General features: G+C 42.2%; 1 protein-coding gene across 2 annotated transcripts in view; it reads right to left on the bottom strand.

Moving 5' to 3' along the window:
* Positions 1–21,692, bottom strand: part of IQGAP2 (IQ motif containing GTPase activating protein 2) — a 293,312-nt gene that overhangs the window by 145,193 nt on the left and 126,427 nt on the right. For both annotated transcript variants that reach the window (XM_019462972.2, XM_019462973.2), the window contains one exon: positions 2,138–2,294. In XM_019462972.2, the coding sequence (XP_019318517.2) occupies positions 2,138–2,294 (157 nt within the window). The remainder of the gene's footprint in view (positions 1–2,137; positions 2,295–21,692) is intronic.

Here is a 21,692-nt window from a genome sequence, read left to right on the forward strand (position 1 = left end):
ATTCAATTAATGGGAAAGCATTCCATTTTCTTTTTTTTTTTAATTTTTTTTTTCAACATTTTTTATTTATTTTTGGGACAGAGAGAGACAGAGCATGAACGGGGGAGGGGCAGAGAGAGAGGGAGACACAGAATCGGAAACAGGCTCCAGGCTCCGAGCCATCAGCCCAGAGCCTGACGCGGGGCTCGAACTCACGGACCGCGAGATCATGACCTGGCTGAAGTCGGACGCTTAACCGACTGCGCCACCCAGGCGCCCCAAGCATTCCATTTTCAACTAAGTGTTGTCCCTGCAATTTTAAGACAAGGAACTATTAAAGATACTAGAGAATCTGCAACTAAAAAAAAAAAAAAAACAATATAAAGATGTAAATAGGGTTGACCCTTGAACAACACAGGTTCGAACTGTGTGGGTCCCACTTATATGCAGATTTTTTATCAATAAATATACAGTACTATAAACATATTTTCTCTTCCTTATGATTTTCTTGATAACATTTTCTTTTCTCTAGCTTATTTTATTATAAGAATACAGTATATAATACACATGACATACAAAATACGTGTTCATCAATTTATCTTATTGGTAAAGGTTTCTAGTCAACAGGAGGCTATTAGTTAAGTTTTCGGAGAGTCAAAGGTAAACAGAAAAATTAAATGAGTACTGTTTTCTAAATCCCTTCTTAGACACTTTACAGAAACTCATTTAAATTTTCTGTAAGTAATGTCAATATAGAGTATAATGGTCTTTGATTAACAGAGTCAAAAGGTGAGGTTCTGTAAAGTTCAACAGCTCACTCTCTTTCAGGAAAAAGCATTTTAAGGCACATCTGATTATAATGCTCCACCTCTTCCAACAAATCCCGGAGTCGGAACTGATAATCAAACACAACTGAGCGAATAAGCAGACAAGCCAAGCAGATGGACATCTTCCCCTGTAAGATTAAAGAAGATCTCCCCAATCCCTCTTCAATTCCCATATTCCCTTTTTTCCCACAGAGGCAGGATTGTAGTTGGAAGGATGTAAATTAAGAGTGTCGGTTAAGGTTACTTTCTGAAAATAAATGACCATAAAATAAATGACACATACACACGTAAGTTATATTCGGATTTCTGACTGCATTGGGAGGGGTGTCCCTAACACCCTCTTTGGTCAGGGGTCAACTGTACAACAGATTAAGAAAATAATCGCACTTCAAAGAAGCTTTGGAAATCCTGGCCCAACGTGCACAAGAAATCACTTACTCCAGGAGAGAATACCACACACTTAAAAACTCCTTTTTGAAGACACATTTAATGGAGGAATCTTTTACGTTGGTGTTTGCTTTTTTCTCCTTCATTTCTTAATGGAAAATGTCAAACATAATGTTGATGAAACAGAGTTAATGAACTCCTATGTACCCATCATTCAACCTCAACAATAATGAACTTATGGCCAGTCTTGAATCTCTTTCCATCCTCCTCCTGATTACTGTGGAGCAAATCCTAAATATATCACACTATCTGTAAATATTTAGACATGTGTCTCTAAAATGTCATTTTTAAAATTAAGACTATTGTTTATTTTGCTTTTGTCTTCTCCCCCGTGTACACTCCCAAATTAGCCATGAAATAATTAAAATTGGTTGCCTACAAAAAAATTAGTCTTATTTTGTTTTAAGCATTAAATGGAACAGAATTCCTACTAGACTACTCAAAATTATTATTCATTGGATCACATTGGCCCTAACTCTTTGGGGCCACAAGTTCAAGCCCCAGCTGGGTACTTCACTCCTTGATGAGAACAAGGGAGCTAATAAACTGAGTTGGTGGCAGAAAAAAGAGGGTAGAGTGCCCTCACTTTTACATTTACTGGTGCTAATAAAAATGACCTCCATGAAGGAAGAATGGGGCGGGGAGTCTGGGAAGCCCCACACATCAGATGTGTCTCAGTCTCAGCCCAAAAATAGAAACGCTCTGCTTTGAAAACTGCTGCTGCCTCAGGAATCATTATTAACAGGCTTCAAACACCAAGGACATCCCCTCCCCCCATTCCACAAAATCCTTGTACAAACACTAAGAGTAAACGCAGGGAAAGGAAATTAAATACTGAACTTTCACTTTTAGATGGGAGCCAAAACCAATTAGATCTCAGTTACCTTATAACGTGTTTGTTCCACATCATAGATCTTTTTCTCTGATACCATTTTTGGGGCAAAGAACTTGGCTAACTTTGCAAGGTAAACTCCATTCCGGAGCCCTTCTTCCAGTTCAGTGGTTGGTGGCAATTCTTCAACTAAGCAGACTTCCATCCACCTAGAAGGATGAAAAAAAACAAAACAAAAAACAAAACCTTCAAGTGACTCCAGTTGGGTAAGTCTGTGTAGATGAAGAGACACAGCATCTCCGTACGTCTGCTGGAGACATTAAAAATGGAGCACGATCTGAAACATCTTTAGCTGTCTGGGATGGGAAGAGAGAACTTTCTGGGTGGGCCAGGATTCAGAATACAGTATGAACAAGGGGGACTCAAAGCCCAGAGCCACCGAACTCAGTTCCATGCCAGGGCTTGTCAGCTTCACCTTTGTCTGAGTCTCTGCCAATTTTCTTCTGTGGCAAAGAGTAAAATGGCCAAACCATTTGTACGGGTGGAATTTGCTGACATGAAAGAAAATGTAATTCCAAGTTTATGAACCCAAAGTGGAGGAGATTTTTGTAGGGCTGATGCCTTGGGGAAAGCATAGCCCAAGGTCTGGTAAAATCTGCAGCTTGTCTCTGTCCAGAAATGACTACCAGAGAAGGTAAGAAGGTGTGGAAAGGGGCATCAAAAACTCAAAAAGTTTTCTTCGAATAATATACATTCCTTTTTCCAATACCAGGAAATTATTACAACTTTCTTACTTTTGCAGGAAAATGCAGTATTTACTGAATTATGAAAAAAATATCTCAGAAAAAGATCAGATTAAATCTTAGGACATTGTGCCAGTACTGTAGAAAAGAGAGCACAGAGGTCATTACAGGCTCAAGGACACACAGTGGGAGGGGAGGCTGGGCCAGCTCACATTTCAGGCTGGTGTGTTGAGAATTTGCCAGACTTGTAAAGATAATGCTATTCCTATCTGTTCTCAAGTAACTATTAACCTACCGTAAGATCCAAGAAGTAGATGTGCAGGTGTTCAGCAAAGGAGCCCCCACCTTTGCCATCAATTCACAAACAATTAGTATGAGTACCGTACCTATACGGCCAGTCCCTGCCTAAAGATCATTAACACATCCACAGATGATCTTATCAACATTTGGCACAGGAGAACACTGTTCTGCAATATTAACAAATGATCCTGATCTAAGCAGTGAATGTTGTAAAATATCTCAACTGCTTGTTGGCAACATCTTTTAAAAGCTCCGAGAACCCCTAATAAGCAATGGACATTTACTGACCGCTTATTAAGCACTGTAAAACATAGAACATATGAGAAAAATACCAACATAAAAATATAAACAAATATAAACATAAACATGCCTTTAAAGGGCATTGAGTATAATTGAAAAGGCAATGCAATTCCAAGGAAAAACCACAGAATCATCTAAGAAAGTTTATTATGCCCGATGCTACATGCTAGTGCTTAAGATTAAGGCTGGGAGGGGTGTCTGGGTGGCTCAGTCAGTTAGGCCTCTGACTCGTGGTTTCGGCTCAGGTCATGATCTCATGGTTCATGGGATCAAGCCCCTCCCCCAGCTCTGTGCTGACAGCACGGAGTCTGCTCGAGATTCTCTCTCTCCCTCTGCCCCTCCCCCACTGGTGCACATGCTTATGTTTGCACACGTGTGCACAGTCCCTCTCTCTCTCTCTAAAAATAAACAAACTTAAAAAAAATTAAGGCTGGGAATAAAGGAGGGTGATTAGTTCATCACTGGACTAGTCAGGGAGAGCGCTAAAAAGGTGATGGGACTTGGATTTGGCCTAGAAAAATGGAGTATTTGGAAAGGCAGAGAAGTGCTAGAAACCGGGGAGCAAGACAGGATAAACGCACAAAGGAAACATGGCTGAGTCATGGAGAAAACCCACACAAGACTTTGGGCTTCTGGGGCTCATGGAGAGAAAGGAAATGAAGCTGAATATACCAAGCCAGGCTCTGGAGCATCTAGCACAGGAGAAGTGTTGTTATCTGTGGCCAAAGGAAGCAGGGAGCTCCTGGCAGCTTCGCAGCTGAGGAGTGACACGCTGACAGTGGTAATTAGAGAAAATTCATCTTGTATGATGGATGCCCGGAGACAAAGCGCTCTGTCAGGCCTTTCCCATTGGGAGGAACTGAGGGACTGGATTAGATGGGAAGAGATGGGAAGGTGGAAAGCAGACATTTTGAGAAAGCAGTAACAGGACTTGGTGACAGTTTAGAAAAGGAGGTCAAAGGAAAGGAAAATATTACCAGGCAGGGCCTGGTGTGAAGAGAGCTCTCTGCATGGGGGACACAGCCCATGTCCACTGTGCAACCCAAAGTATGTCCCCTAAGCTCTAGGGGCCTGCTTTCTCCTCTGCTAAAGGGATAGAGAATTAGAAGGATGGGATGATGAGGTTCTTCTCACAACCTAAGATCCTAGGGAGACTGTGAAACTGAGAGAATAAGCAACTGGCAAAACAACATGAAGACCTTGACTTTCACATATCACATATGAGGGATATAAGGGATATGGGGTATATGTGAGCCTTGCTTCAAATCACGGAGGTAAGAGTACCACAAGGTTGAGAAATTTTTAAAAAATTAAGCAGTAGATGATAATGTTGCTTTTTAAATAAAAATTTGGCCAAATTAAAAACCACAGTAGGCCAATTTTCTAATCTTTCTTTTTTTTAATTTATATTTTAGTTAGTTAACATACAGTGCAGCACTGGTTTCCAAAGTAGAATTCAGTGATTCATCACTTACATACAACACCCAGGGCTCATCACAACAAGTGCCCCTGTGAGGCCAATTTTCTAAGCTACATAAATTACAAATCAAGGTATTACGCTAATTCATATAAAAACACAATCTGTTTTTGAATAATTAGCTTGAAAATTTAAGAAATTGCATTTCACACAGTATATAATTGCTTTATCACCATTCTGGGATTGGAGTATATGTGTCAGGAGTGGGGGAGAGGTAAACTTACAACTGGTTGTGGAAGGGGTTAAATTGACAATAGGGAGCAAAGGGCAGGAAGCTAAAATAAAAAGTGAAATACGGTATTTTAGGCTTGTGCTTGTTAAAAAAAAAAGATAATCACACTTAAAAAAAATTTATCGTGTGAGAGAGAAAGAGCATAAGCAGGGGAGGGGCAGAGGGAGAGAGGGAGAGAGAGAATCCCAAGCAGGCTCCACGTGGTCAGTGCAGAGCCCAATGTCGGACTTGATTCCATGATCTATGTGATCTTGACCTGAGCCTAAACCAAGAGTTGGATGCTAAAGTGTCTGAGGCACACAGGCGCCGTTGCACTTATTTCCGTCTACACTCAAATATATGTGCAGTTGGCTTCAAATACTAAGGATACCAAAAAGTTGGGTTAGCTACAGCCTATTTAAAATGCAGCCACTGCTAATGCTTATCACATGATGAACTACTCAAAGCAAAAGCCATCTCTTCTTCCTGTTTATAGACAATCCCTTTGTGCCTGGCAATGTGTTTACACATAGTAGGTAGCCGACAAATTGTGATTTAATGAAAGATTCTGAGTGCGTCAGAAAAACTTTTCCAAGCATCACAGCTGCATGATAAAATCTCCTAGGACACTGCCAAAGATTTTTGAAGCATTAGGCATCAATGGAGGTATCTCCTTTTTGCTGCCTTGAAAGTCAAATGATGCCATTATCAATGATAACTCATATTTAAAACACTGTTTTGTGCTAGAACCTGTATTTAATACTTCATGGGAATTATCACTTAATCCTCAAGATCACTTCATAAAGAGGTGCTATTAGGATCACCATCTTTATTTATTTATTTATTTATTTATTTATTTATTCATTCATTCATTCATTCATTCATTTTTAATGTTTATCTATTTTTGAGAGAGGGAGGGAGGGAGGGAGGGAGGGAGGGAGGGAGGGGCAGACAGAGAGAGAGACACACACAGAATCCGAAGCAGGATCCAGGTTCCAAGGAGTCAGCAGAGAGCCCATATGGGGCTCGAACGAATGAACTGTGAGATCATGACCTGAGCCGAAGTTGGAGGCTTAACTGAGCCACCCAGGCACCCCAAGGATCACCATTTTTAGATGATAATCGGAGGCTCAGAAAAGCCCAATGCCACACAACTGGTAAGTGAAAGACCTCAAAAAGCTGCCAGGGCCTCTGCTCCTCTAATTCTAACTTTCAACTTCTCGTGACTCACCCAGGCCACTTCCAGAGCAGCACTAAGATTCCCATGGTTTGGAGACATACACGCTGCCGCCACTTTAGTGTAAGGTCAGAGTTGAGTCAATTTCCTGGAGGTTCATTCATCCTCTTACGATTCCCTCTTGGTCACCTGTCTTGAAACGATGAATGGCAAAAGGCACGGGCTGCCTCTCGTGGTTGCCATTTCAAGCAGGGATTGGGTATGGGAAGCTGAGAGCCTCTCCAAATGGAGTTACTTCCTAGAGAACTCCCGGAAGCCTAGACAAGATCTCACAAAGTCTTCTAAAATATACTACTTGGAAACTCCTCTCAATTATTGGTGGACGATTAATAAAAATTGACTGACACCAAGACTATTCTCCTGAGACAGGTGGCAAACCCTGACAAAATAATCAGATAGACTGGCTAGTTAACCTTGTTCTGACTCTATTAAAATACATCACAACGAAGCAGAAACTATAGTATGCAAACTTCTAAACTAGCATACGGTCATGTGGGCTGAATATCCTTTTGATCTACTTTTCAAAAGTGTAAGGAAAGAACTTGGAACAGCGATACCCAATGGTTCATTCCAGAAGTTAGGAGACAGCTAGGAGTGACTGCTGACCAGGGTCCACATTTCCCAGTCCCACACTATCTGTTTGGGGTCAAGTGGCTGGGTTGTGATCACAGAATACGAGAGGAAATGATGTGCATTGCCCCGAGGCTTGCCTCAGGAATGTCTCCCATAGATGAGTTCCACTGTCTCTTCTGCTGTCTGTGAGCAGGATACCACAACTCATGAAAGCAAAGTCAAAGAACTTCCCTCAGCCTGGCTCCCAAATAACTATGGTAAAGAAGTGCCTGTGCCCCCTCATTGTTGTCTTACATTACTGAGTGTTAACAGGAGCGAGAACTGAACTTCAATTGTCAACTCAACTCAGTGGTTTATCTGTTAAAGAAGCCAGTGTTACTGAGCCAAACCAACAAAAATCCTAAGTGTGATTTTTACGGTCTGTTGTTATCAAACTTCCTACAACAAGCACAATGTAGAGACAATTGGCCTGATGTTCAGGAAATGTGTCTCTGTGAGCAGGAGCTGGATGTACTGGAACGGTCTTAGTCCACGAGCCTAAAATCAGAATGGAATTCAATATGACAGTATAATTACATAATATGATTTTGTTTTATTAGCCATTTTACTGAGAAATAATCCATACACCATACACGTATCCATTTAAGATGTGCAGTGCAATGATTTTTAACTTATAGGGTTGTGAGATCATCATCATTATCAATTTGGGAACATTGTCATCACTCCAACAAGAAACTCGACAACCATTTACAGTCACTCCCCACTTACCCTGTTAATCCCAACCCACTAATGTACTTTCTCTTGATATGCCTATTGTGTACATTTCATATAAATGCAATTCTACAATAGGTGGCCTTTAGTGACTCGCTTCTTTCATGAGCATACTGTTTTCAAGGTTCATCTATGGTGTAGGATGTATTAATACTGCATTCTTCTTTATGGGTGAATAATATTCTGCAGTATGGCTATATCAGATTACATCAGTTTATTGACATCTGAGTGTTTCCCACTTTTTGGCTATTAAGGACAATGCTACTAACCTGTACAGTAACATAAGTGTACAAGTTTTTGCATGGATAGACGCTCTCGTTTCTCTTGGTTATACACCTAGAAGCGGAACTTCTGGGTACTAAGGGAACTTTGTGTTTAGTCTTTTGAGGAACTTCCAAATTGTTCTCCAGAGCAGCAGCAACATTTTATATTCCCACCAGTAGTTTAAGAAGATTCTAATTTCTCCACATTCTTGCCAATACTTAGCTGTCTTTTTGATTATAGCCATCCTAATAGATGCAAAGTGGCACCTCATTCTGGTTCTTTTCATTTCCCTGATGTCTAATGATAATGAAAATCTTATACACTTATCACCCATCTGTATATCTTCATTAGAGTAATGTCTATTCAAATCCACTGCCCATGTTTTACCTGGGTTATCTTTTCATATATAAGAATTATATAAGAGTTCTTTATATATGATATACAAGTCCCTTATCAGATGAATGATTTGAGTGTCTCTCTTTATTTTGGATATGTGTTGTCTTTTTACTTTCTTGATGTTGTCTTTTGAAGTACAAAAAGGTGTTTAATTTTGACGAAGTCTCATTCATCCATTCTTTTGCTGCCTGTACTTTTGATGGCATAGCTAAGAAACCATTGCCTAACTGAAAGTCACAAACACTTACCTATGTCTTCTTCTAAGAGCTTTATAGTTTTAACTTTCACATTTAGGCTTTTGATTCATTTTCAGTTATATTTTTTTAGTAAATTTTGAGAGGTAAGGGTCCTCTCAAAGAATTCATTCTTTTGCGTGTAGATTTACAGTCCCAGCACCATTTGTTAAAAAGACTATGCTTTCCCCCATTAAATTGGCATCCTTATTAAAAATCAATTGACTGTCAATGTAAGAAGTTATTGGTAGACTCCTGATTCTGTTCTAATGACCTATGTATGGATGGTTTCCATATGGATAAGACATGAAGTATGCACACAATAAAATCAAGCTACAAAGACCTCCTGTCGTCAAGAGCCTGGAGCCTGTCTTTAAAATCAACCTAAAAACCCTCACAAATGAAAACCAGAATTGGCCTGTTGCCCTTGTACTGTTCTTCACGGGTCCTTCTACTGATTAGTCCTATTGAGCCACAACACCAGTATGTGAACGTCTCATCCCAAAGCAAAAGTCAAAGCCATTTCTTATGAGAATCTGAAGAGCCATTCTAGAACTTCATCTTCCTTTTCAGGACGAAGGCACTACTTTCTTATCCATGTGATTCTTCTCTTTTCTGTCTGTAGGGAAAGTTCAGATCACTCGCTAGGGACAGAGAAATTAGAAGTAAGAGGAAAAGGAATTTTCCTTTTTATCATTTGAGCAGCTTCTCAATTTTTTTTCTTTTTAGGTTAAGGCCAAAAAGAAAAATAACAAACGCCATTTTGTCTTGCAAGAGACCAAAAAAAAAAAACCAAAAAAACAAAAAAACCTTATAAAAACCATGAGACAAATGGTCCATCCTACTGTGCTAACTTGTGCCTTGCAGAACATATGAAAGTTGTTTCTTCACCGAGGCATTTGCTATCTGAATTGTTATTCAGGAAATCACCAACTATAAATTTTGGTCTCTATCATCCAGCACTGTATGGAAGAAACGTCCCAAAAGGACAATTGCTGGCCACAAAAGAAAAACTGTGTGTTTTTTCCCTGCACAAACCTTATTTTAAGGCAGGGTCTAGTTGTATGAACTTTCAAGTATTACAAGTCAATTCATCTCCCTAAATGTTTTGAAAATCAGCTTATGAGATATTTAAAAAAAATAAAAGCAAAGACCAGATATTTTTTTTTTTTTAATTTTTTCAACGTTTTTTATTTATTTTTGGGACAGAGAGAGACAGAGCATGAATGGGGAGGGGCAAAGAGAGAGGGAGGCACAGAATCGGAAACAGGCTCCAGGCTCCGAGCCATCAGCCCAGAGCCTGACGCGGGGCTCGAACTCACGGACTGCGAGATCGTGACCTGGCTGAAGTCGGACGCTTAACCGACTACGCCACCCAGGCGCCCCTAAGACCAGATATTTTAATACATCTAGTGTAAGTGGTCCCTTTTGTGCCATTGGGAAGTCACATGTCAGGAGGACTGGATTAAACTTTCATGGTCAACCTTTCTCATTTGCTGGAAGCTGATGCAAAACGGTGACCCCAATTCTATTAGCCTTGTTAGCACAAGTGAACAGGGATGTAGGAAATCACACACTGTAAAACTGAGCCCCATCCTATGCTCATACAATGCTTATTTAGTTCACTATCAGAAAATGACATGGGGAATGTAAAAAAAAAAAAAAGGCGTGAATTGTTTCCTTTAAAACACAGACATACAGTACCATGAGAACAATCCGTAGGTGACTCCACGTCTAGCAGGAATGGGGCAGACGTCCTTGGATGTATTTCTCACTCTCCTCTTGAGGAAGGAGAGGATACAGCAAAATCTACTCAGTCTGGCAAGCATTTCCCAAACTGTGTTCCACAGAACGCTGGCTCCATGAGATACTACCAGTGTCCTGGGAGGAACGGGGGCGGGGGGCAATTAAATTTTAAAAATGCTGCATTCTATATCCTCTCTGGAAGATTCCTAAGTGGCAGTAATAGTATGCCAAAAGCTCAGAGAATTCCTGAAGTAGGAAGCCAAGTTTAATTTCCTTTAACCTAATGTTCCCCACGGTTTGGGGCCACAAAACCCCTTTTCCCTCGAACACTTAGCAACATTTCATGTGATGAAGGAAACGGCAGGCAAGTGAGAGATGCGGTACAATTTGCTGACTAAAACTGTGGCATCGGGGGTTACACTTTCTGGGTGCAAATTCTAGTTGCAGCACAATATCACTGAGCTGTCTGGAAAACAAAGAGACTTAAAAGTGTCTGTCCTCTAGGGGGGAGGGGCTACCGTATGGAGTTAACGAGAATATGGGTACAACGTTCGGCACTGTGCCCAGCACTCAGTAAGCACCTAGCCAACATTAACCACAATTCTTAGCCTGTCCTCAAGTTTGACTATGGTCCATTTCCTTACCACACATAACCTTGAGAGGTTTAGTCCAATTCATACTTTTGAGAATCTACTACTGTTCCAAGGAGAGGATCAGGCAAAGCCCCTCAGTTTACAGAGCAGAGTCTCAGATTATCACTGGTGTCGGGATGCCAAGAGCTCAAAGTTGTTTAGCGAATTCAGCCGCACAGTCTCAGTACAGCTTCTAGGAGAGAGCTGGCACCTGGAAGTCACACCTAAGATTCTCTTCTCTTGAACCAGTTTTTTCAGAGAATCTTCATGGGTGAGTTATTTCTTAGAGAAGCGTATTTAACGAATGTATTAATGGTGCTCTCCTTCCCCCTATGTTTCCCTTAGATGTGGGATAAGGAAGAAAGAGAAAGAAACATACAGGCCTGGGGCAGTGATGGAAATAAGGGAAGCCTGCAAACCTCGTAGCCCTATTTCTAACAGGTTGGGTAAGTATTTGAAGATTTTGGAAAAAAAAAAAACTTACGCAAATTTTTTTCACAAAATACAGTTGCTCAGATACATGGTCTATGGATAATTCATCCTTACTCCAGGCACAAGACTTTACTATGCTTCTATTTAGGCTTGGCCCAGTTAGCCACCTACCTGGATGTATTATACTGGTAGTACCACATGCTTGCAGAGATGACTGGTATGGCAGACACAGATACACGAACACAAAAAAGACATTTACATGTGCTAAAATTTCTAGGTAAGCAGACATCCCATAAAGCAAAGAGCCTATAAAATAAGAAAAAAATCTTTTAACCCAAAACATGCACTTGGTTTTAATGTGGGAATTAAATAAATACATATACTTGAGAAGAAGTGTTTGGAGCCTTGGAGCCTCTGGGATCCAGAGATCAGGGCGAGAATGAGGCGGGTTCACAGGTCACACCTCCTTAGAATCTTCCAATGTTTTCTGCCCTCTGCTGGTGTCTAATACATGTGCCTGCAGGTTCTCAGATATGCAACCTCCCCGGTATGTTCAAACATTTAGAATCTACTAGCACAAACTTTCTCAAGAGCAATCTCCTGATAGGATGGTAAATATTATTGCACACCTGTTAAGTTCAGGGCATGGTGCTTCATAAAGTTTCATTTACTCTTCCCATAACCCAGTGGGTTATCATCTTTAAAAACATGAGGAGTCAGATACCAAGGAAGATGAAATATCATGTCGAAGATTGTATATAAGAGGGAAAAGCAAAATATGAATCCAAAGATCACTCGGCAGTGTGTACATTCACCACCACACTGTATGGCTCTTGAAAGAATAGCTGAAGAAACTTAAAATACAATCCAGATGTTTTACTTTGTGAATATAGTTTAATAAACACAGCTATGGTCCAAGATTTTTGTCCAACACCAAAACTGGAAATAGCCTCCATGTCTAATAAAATCATGTTGTGGCCATTGTTTACAGTGTTATATAGCCACTAAAGATACTTTCAAAAAATATCTAAGAAAACTGGGGCGCCTGGGTGGCTCAGTCAAACGTCCAACTCTTCATTTCAGCTCAAGTCATGGTCCCAAGGGTCGAGGGATTGAGCCCCACGTCAGACTGCGCTGAGCATGGAGCCCGCTTAAGATTTTCTTTCTCTCTCCCTCTCCCCCTCTCTCTCTCTTCCCCTCTATGCCTCCCCTACTCGTAGACATCCTCTGTCAAAAATACTTAAGATAATGGAAAAATACTGGTGGTAAATTTCAGAGAAAAGGACAGGAGGCAAAATTATAAAATTGATAATCCTATTTCTAAAATTACATATATATAAATAAATGCACACAGACCAGAAAAAACATACAGCCAATATTAACAGTGGTTTTCCTTGTGTAATTACATAACTGGTGGACTTTTTATCTTTTCACGTATCATTGTCATAAGCATGTCTTATTTCATAAATAGAAAATAATGGAAAACTGCGCATTCTCAAGTTTCTGTCTCTTCTGCATATATAAAGACAAGAACTGGTTTGCTGATTACACCAAACACTTGAGCCAACATCAAGTCTTGTAGTAGAAACATTGAAATACTGATAAAAGCCGGGTGGAATAGGAGTACAGGGAAAAATGGTAGTTTGTGATTTTAATCTAGTTTGCGATGGAGGACAGAAGCAGGAGAAAACTAAAAGAAAACACTCTAAGCTTTTTTTTTCTTTTTTTAACAAGCATATTGATTGAGACACCTAACTAGTACGATTCCCTATGAAGGAAAACATTGAGTGCAGGTATCTTTTCATGTGCTTCTAACCATATCAACCATCTGGTTTTAAGGCTTGGAAAGTGAAGGAAGAATTATCATTAATAAACATAATAAATGAAATATTAAAAAATCAGAAGCACAGCTTGGATTAGCCTTACTGCTTAACACGAGAGGAAATAGAGAAAGAAGAAATTGTTATGCAAAAGGGCAGAACTTGAAGATTTGGAAAATTCTCTGCCTACCAACATTGCAAAAAATGAGAAAGCATGTTCTGGAGGAACAAGGGGTATGGCTGGATAATCACTGCCTGAGAGTCCCTCTCATTCATCTCACAGTCAGGAAGGCGTAGAGATGGGGCTACAACAGCAGAGACAATGCCCACTTAGACTCAGACAAGTGTCTTGTCTCTATGAGGCAAGTGTTTTGTTTTCTACGAGGAAAAAGGTTGTCAGACCTCTGGGATTCTACGGCCCAGACAGCAAAATTATCTGGCTGTGAACAAGAAAAGGGAAGAATGAGCCTGAAGGTGATTCAGAGACTGACAAGGCTGCCTTCCTACCCCAGGTCCGGCCTCTGTCTCCCCCTTGGTTTTACTGGGCCATGCTGCTACCCCAGGGGGCCTGGAAGGCAGGGCCACCTCCTTGATGGCCAGGACAGAGTGCCAAGAGGATGGCTCATGAGCCTTAAAATCTAATGTAACTTGCCCTGCTTGGTTTTGACTTGCTTGGGATCCGTGGCCCCTTTCTTCTTTTTACTTTCTCCCTTTCAGAATGGGAATACCTGAGCCTGTCCCCCACTATAATTTGGAAACATGTAACTTGCCTGGTCTCACAGGTTCGTGGCTGGAAAGGAATTTTCGCCTCAGGATGAATCTTACCTCTAGTCTCACCCATACTTGATTTAGGTGTTCAGGTGAGATCTGGGAGTGAGAGTTGGTGCTCCAGTGAGTTAAGATTTTGGGGCTGCTGCATTTTGTATTACAGAAGACTATGAATTTGGGGGTCTAGAGGGTGCAGTCTTATGGACAGAAGGGTGTCCCCTCCAAATTCCTGTGTTGATATCCTAACCCTTAGTGGTTCATAATGCAACTATATTTGGAGAAAGAGAAGATTAAGTTAAAGTGAGGCCATCAGGGTGGGCCCTAATTCAGAATGACTCGTGTCCCTATGAGGGAAGAGCACAGATACATCCCGGGGCAATGTACGCGCAGAAGGAAGAAAATGTGAGAAGATGGTCATCTGTAACGAAAGAGAGATGCCTCAGGAGAAACCAAACATGCTGACAAGCTGATCTTGAACTTCTGGCCTCCAGAAATTCGAGAAAACCAATTTGTGTTGAGTCCCTCATTCTAAGATATTTTGTTATGGTAGCCCAAGCAAGGACACTAGCTAACCAACCCTCCCCCCGACCATTTATCCCCTACAACCCCTCCCCCCCACCACTTATCCCCTACAACCCCTTACCCAATTCCATTTCTCTTCACTGCATTTATTGCTACCCTGCAGATTACCTCATATTTATTTGTTTGACTGACACTTACTTAAAGCACCGTCAGCGCAAGCTCCCGTGTCGAAGAAGGCATACAGCATGACAGGAAAGCACAAACTCAAGAGCCATGCTGAGGCTGAACCCAAACTCTGCCACTCACCTGTCCCGTAGCTGTGTTAAGTTGCTTAACCTGGGTCTCAGTTTCCTAATTTCCAACATGGGGATAATAGTAATACTGATGCCGAAAACGGTCAGCGAATAGAAGAAAAGCATGACACCAGCGTCCTGCAGGCGGTAGGCACCTTCCGTGGTCGCTCTGGTAGCTGTCGTTGCTCCCTGCAAGCTCCCAGGCCCACCCTCGGCACAATGGCCAACATAATCCACCGAATGCATCTGTCCTCCAGCTCTATTTGTTTAGCTGTCCCCTGCCATCCATACACTCATGGGGCAGCAATTATGCCCGCCTCTTACCAAGGTCAAACATGCCTTTTCCTCTCATCAGTCTGTGGCTTCCCCTTCGTTAACCCAGCCCATCCCAGCCACCTGCTCCACCAAACACACACACTGCTGCCTTACTCCAGCTAAAGACTTAAGAGGTATTTAGTAGACGTTATACAAATGTTCACACGTAGGCATGGAAGCCAGGCTTCCCCTCTGACGGGGCTCCCAGGACACCGATAATGCCGTTCCCAAACGACTACAGCACATGGGTGAGCTCAGCACCGAGCAGGTACTCGGCACTGATATCAATGTATTCTCACACTAACCTCATGAGATGGCTAATTATTTCCCTCTGAAAGAGAGGGAATGAGGCTCAGAGTTAAGTATGAACTTCTCACGGTCCCACAGCCAGTAAACAGACTTCAATGCAAGCTCAACGTCGCCTCCGCAGCTCATGGGTCCCACCACACTCGACTCTGCTCTGACAGCTCATTTACGATGAATATGGGGTGAACAGGGCTCATGCTAACTTCCTAGGGATCATCACTTCTGAAGCATAAACTCACAGTGAAGCCTTCTCTAAAACTCAAATAAGCCAGTTCAGATCTTCACAGACTGTTTTCCCAAAGCGAGGCATACCTGTGCTTTAACAGAGGGTGAAGAGAACGTATTCTTTGGGACTGGCTGAAGAGGCTTTCACTTTCTGAGGTGTCTGTGGGGTGCAGCGGATCACTGGACTTTGGGTTCCCCCAAATCTGGCTTATGAGCTTGGTTCTACAACTCATTAGCTGTGGTTACCTTTGCAGGCAGCCATCAACCTGGATCCAGACTTGCCCTTTCAGAAATTTGGGCACAACGCCGGCAACCTTACAAAGATGTCATGAGAATTAAAGCAAATACCGTATGTGGAGTCACCTAGGGAAAGAAAGGGCCTGCCATGCAACAGGTGTTCAAGAAACAACTGCTCACCAAAGAAGAAAAGGGAGATAGGCAGGTGAGCATTAGTTTCAAGTGTAAGATTCCAAAGGAGCCATCAGATACCACATATTCTCCAAGGAGGGTCTTTGCTATGCATGCAAGGAGTCTGGCCACACTGGCCTGTACATCTAAGATCCAAAGTCCTCTGGAGGGAGGCTGCAGGGGCAGAGGATACCTTGCAGGAAAACCAGCAAATCCAAGTGCGTAGAAAACTGAACTAAAACACTGGGCTCTGTTCACCTGGCTTCTGAGAACTTGCTACAGGGTGAGATAAGGCTGTAAGGTTCTCCTTCAGTGCAAAACACCTTCCATTTTGCAAGGTAGCCATGAGCTGGGGTGCAGAGAAAAAGCAAAGAACTTCAAGTACTAGACAGGAGCAGTTTCCTGGCAAATCAACACTCATTTGAAGCTTCCGCATAAATTGTGGCCTAACAACTGAAGGCTTGATGAAGCAGATTCTCCTTCCTGGGTTTGCCTGCATTGTGCATGTGACCTAACCACAAAATAATCACTGTTCTTGCACTTTTTAACATTTCTTTGCCTCAAAGTAGCTGGAAAACGAAAGCAGCAAGGTTAATAAGCTCATTTTGAACTTGGCTAATTTGCCACAACCGCTCTCTTCCCTCGATTCTTTTTACAACCCTTTTCTACTTTCTAACCAAATATTCGGTATGGAATTGTTAAACAGACATGCTAGAACACCAAGAAAATGCCATAGTTAAAGCCAGGCCCTCTTTCAAACCTTCGGAAACGTTACTGTCCAAAACTGCAGCCAGTGTGGATTTTCTTTCTTCTCTTCCATGCTTAAACTACAGGTACTGGCCCTTCTGTGCAAAGTTAACCCTCTCCTGGAGACGGGAAAACAGGCAAAGATTCGAAGACCAATTCTTCTAGAGTCTTAAAGGTCCAAAAAAAAGTAGCTGTTGGCAGGTAGTACTGCACAGCGGAGAAGACACTAATGAGAAGTTTAAGGGCAAGACGTGTCATTTCAGTACCATACCAAGAGTCCCTACCCCCTCCAGCTACATCCTTTGCCCAGTCATTACTGATTTCCCCCACCCCCACTACCAGCTGTACCAAGGAAGTGACAAACGGGGACTCACTAGATGCCATCAATCATTGTCACTAAGAGGAGAATGAAAAGAATCCAACAAATGTTCTTGCAAATGCCTCCCACGGTCCACTCCCACGCCACCCCCTCTTCGCGGATACACATCTTTATGAGCAGCCAGTCACTTTTTAACAGCCCTTCAGTTGGGATATGTGAGGAGCAGACAGAAGCATCCCCATCACCATTCTTCGTCATACGCACGTCCATGTTTACGGTTCCCAGCTCACATGCTCCGCAGCCAGACTGGAGCAGGGCTGTGCACCCACTGGCTGCTGGTGACCCAGACGCTGTAGAGCAGAAAGGCTCATGACGGAACATGGTGCTGAATGTGCAGGAGGGTTGGCGGCAGGGAAAGGGCGCGCGACACAGGTAGCAGATGGCGCTCTCCACAACTCCTTCTCAACAGAGAGCCTGCGGTTCCTTATTTCTCCGCTGACCATCGTGACACTGATAAATCAATTCCCATGGCAACAGCTCTAAGTATACCACTAAAAATAAAAGAAGTGGGCTTTAAATGGAAGACAGACACTTGCACGCATTCTGGGAATACAGCGAGAAGCAGAATGTGGCAAGTTGCATCATAAACCACAGGACAATTTTCCTCTTTGACTCCATAATCCCCTACTGCACATCTATCCTGGCAAGATGATGGAACGAAAATGACAAAAACAAAAGACCAAGTGTGTGTGCAAGGATGTTAATTACAGTGATATGAAACATAACTTAAAAGTTGCTTCACAGCAGAGACTTCGAAATTATAAATACAGATGAAATATGAGGCAGCTATTAACATTTGTGATGATAACTTAGAAAAATGGAGGAATAATGATGTAGTAAAGTGAATAAAACAAGAACACAAACTTATGTTTTTCTGGTTTTAACTATGCTAGGTATAGCCTCCTATTAAAATGTTAGAAAAGTTGATATACTAGGTTGGTGGAATTGTAAGGTCTCTTAAATTTGTTTTGAGGTGTTTATGATAAAAATTAAGGTCAAAGAAAAACTGGGGTAAAAAGTCACCTCAATTACTTCAACTGTTTCCAAAATCTCAGCTCTGCCACACAAGGGTAGATAGCAACTAACTAGATGTACACCTAAGAATGGAGCTTTCAGAACCTGGTAGGAAAAGACTCTAACTAAAAATAACTAAAAGCTAAAACTAAGATGGCCTCACCTTTGCCTAAATTAAAAATACTGTTGATCCTGGAATAGCGTGGGGGTCAGGGGCAATGACCCCCACCACCACAATTGAAAATCTGCATGTAAGTTTTGACTTCCAAAAACTTAGCTACTAATAGCCTACTGTCGACTAGAAACCTTACCAATAACAGTCTATTAACACATATTCTATATGTCATATAGGTTATAAGGTTATATATCATGTTCTTAGAATAAAGTAAGGCAGAGAAAAAATGTTAAGAAAATCGTAAGGAAGAGGAAATCCATTTACAGTCCTCTATTTATCGTATAACCCCCGTGTTGTTCAAGGGTCTATTGTATTTTTAAGTTCAATTCTGTGCTGTTCAAGCGTCAACTATACCTACACACCACATGCGATACAAGAATATATACAGCTCTAAATGACATATTTTACACATGTCCCAACAGTTGCCTGTGGGAGGGAGGAGACAAGGGCTAAAAAGAACTTGAAGGGAGCCCAATATAAAAATGTGGCCACCATCATGTGACCTGTGAGACTGTGTGCCGCTCTGGGGAGCGTGACTAGCTGAACCTCTTCTCCTAACATTTCCTCTCTGAGACAGGTACCATGGTCCCAAACACTAGTTGCTTTATTTACATAACGGCCATTCCATTCAGCCCTGCATTCTAGTTTTCCTTCTGTTTACAACAGGGTTAAAAGACTGCAGGAAATCATCATTACTGAAAAATACATAATCACGTTTCCAATTGTGTACACAAGTATGTTACACAATTGCCTAACCGTTTTAGAGCCAGATGTGAGTGTATGTAGAGTTTATTTATATACATCTGACATTAGGACTATATGTAACTATTCAAAAATGACAAAAGAAACTAGCAACAGTGGCTACCTCTGTGGAGGGGAACTGGGCAAAAGGAAGACGTAATTCTCACTGGTGTACTCTCTTTTCTGACCTTTTAAATTTTGCACCATGCGCATTTATGACCAGATATATTTCAAAGCACTTAATCCACCCACCCGGCATACGAAATATTACAAAACAGGCTTGAGAAGTAAAACGTTCCAATTATACCAGAAGCGGCAACAATCCAACCCAGTCTTCTCTAAGCTCCCGCCTTGGTTTCCCTTGGCTAGATACCATTCCTCCCAGGTCCTTTTTACCCGGCTCAACCAGAATCAGCTCACCAGGTGGCAGCATTTGCTGCTGTACTTGGCTGTAGATCTTTGATTTTATATGTAGGTTAATTATTAATTAGAGCCACCTAGATTATCTTCCCAGGACCAAAGGCAGCTGGGGACTGCATCCTCTATTAAATATCTCCACCCTTGAGTCTTTATGTCTTGGCAATGAGAAATACAGACGCCCCTGTGATTTGATGGCAGGAGCCCCAGGGGGCTTCAGAAGCCTTGTGTCTTAAGGAAGCCATGTTAAGAAGTTTTTCAATTCGGGTCCTTTTCATAGGACTCCATTTCTTTACTGTGTGCCAGCTCTTGAGTCACAACAGCAGCTACCTGGGGTGGAATGGTCATCGAGAGTGGGGAGACAGGGCCAGCAGGCCAGCAATGTCTGGCCCCACTACAAAGTGGTGCCTGTGGGACCTGCCCCTATGGCATGTTCCAGAACTGGGCACCTTAATTGCCAAATACAGTGAAATCTAAGAAAGCCTTTGACATGCACAAGAATTTCCAGACAGATAATTAAGGACCATTTCACTTGTCTAACAATTTCATCATTGTTCTGTATTAAAAGAGACATCAGAAATCGAGAGAACTTTTTCCCGTGGCAAACCCTTAAAGGAGGAGGGCAACACAAGTCCACCACACAAATAAAAAGGAATCTTGTCCCACCCACCATGGGGAAAAAGTGACAGGCAAGTGGAGTTTTTAGCGGGGTGCTCCACGGAGCCAGAAAACAAACTTCTAGGCAGTGACAAAATAAAACTTAAACTACACTGCAGAGCATTATATCTAGTTAGGAAAAAGAGGGCCGACAGGCAAAGAGTGATAGACACAAAAAGAAATTGGCTGGAAAGCAGGAGACAAACATACTGCTGAAATACACACTATGGTTTCCCCTCTGACAGGAAGCACAAATCGGGGCCAATGCAGCGAGTGACATGGAGCTTTCCAGCTCGGCTGCCTGGACAAATGACCAGGAGAGCTTCAGAGGAGAGATCTGGAGAGTGGAGGCTGGGAGGAGAGCCCCCCTCAAGCACGGGAACACCTCCTCACTTGCTCCTTCCACCGCTACCGTCATGTTCACTTAATGCTTCACCTTCAGGGAAGTCATTCGCGACCACACAGAGAGAGCTAGGTTGCAAACCACTGGGAGAGTCACGCGAAGGTTTTAGGGAACAGGAGCTGGTTATAAGAGAACACTATCACACCCTGGTGTTCTTAGGTTTCAGGAAATGTGGCTTGATGAACGGTACAGCCAGCTCTGGGCAATAACAAATCATGCTGGAGGGTGTTCTGGGCCGGCTCAGGTTTCACAATGCTTCCATTTCAGGGCTGCAAGGCAGCCTCACCTAACACCTTCCAGCACCGATCATCTGGAAGACACGGGATCTGAAGCTGACCAGTTACCATCTTGACCGTCTAAATATCTACAGACATTACTAAGTGTATTTCCAGACCACAGACATCAACTGTGTGTGTATCTCAAGCCACAATTCTAGCACATACATAGAATATTAAGTGGATAGGCACACATTCACAAATAGAAAGCATATGCAAACAGCAGCTTTCTCAGTGTGATCACTGGTAGACAACAACAAGCAGGGACCCAGAATTAGGTGGTGACACCGTGATACATCACTAAGCCAGCCCATGACAGAGCTACAAGAGTACATGTGCCTTATGTACACACAGAAACAGGATTTCAAATTATTCCAGCTAAGAAGCAGCACTCAGATTGGAAGAAACTTTTAACTAGTTGGGACCAATCTGTTGGCCAGACTTGTCCCCAAGGGCTTGAGGCCTACAACGATGGATACACGATTTCAGAATTTATTGGAAAGTGTCAGTGGAGGTATTAAATAATTAGGTGGAGCAGAAGTATTAGTCGCTTCTAGTCACTTACCTTATGGAATAAATCTAGACTAGGGTTAGCCTCAGAAAATCCATTCTAGCCAGGCTTGCAAACAGATGCCTGCAGGGGTGAGGCAGGTATTAGCAAGGGGCAGACCTGGCTGGAAGAGGGCTCTGTGCTACTCAGTCCTTCACTGTCTTGTCAGAACATGAACCACTGGGGTTCTGCCTTCAAGATTTCTTTGCAAGTGAGAGATCCAAGTTTTTGCAAGCTTTTTTGATTTTTAAAAGCTCAGAACTAATTAAAAAATAGG

Source organism: Panthera pardus, unplaced genomic scaffold, assembly GCF_024362965.1.
Source record: "Panthera pardus isolate Hobbes unplaced genomic scaffold, ASM2436296v1 HiC_scaffold_2, whole genome shotgun sequence".
Taxonomy (NCBI): domain Eukaryota; kingdom Metazoa; phylum Chordata; class Mammalia; order Carnivora; family Felidae; genus Panthera; species Panthera pardus.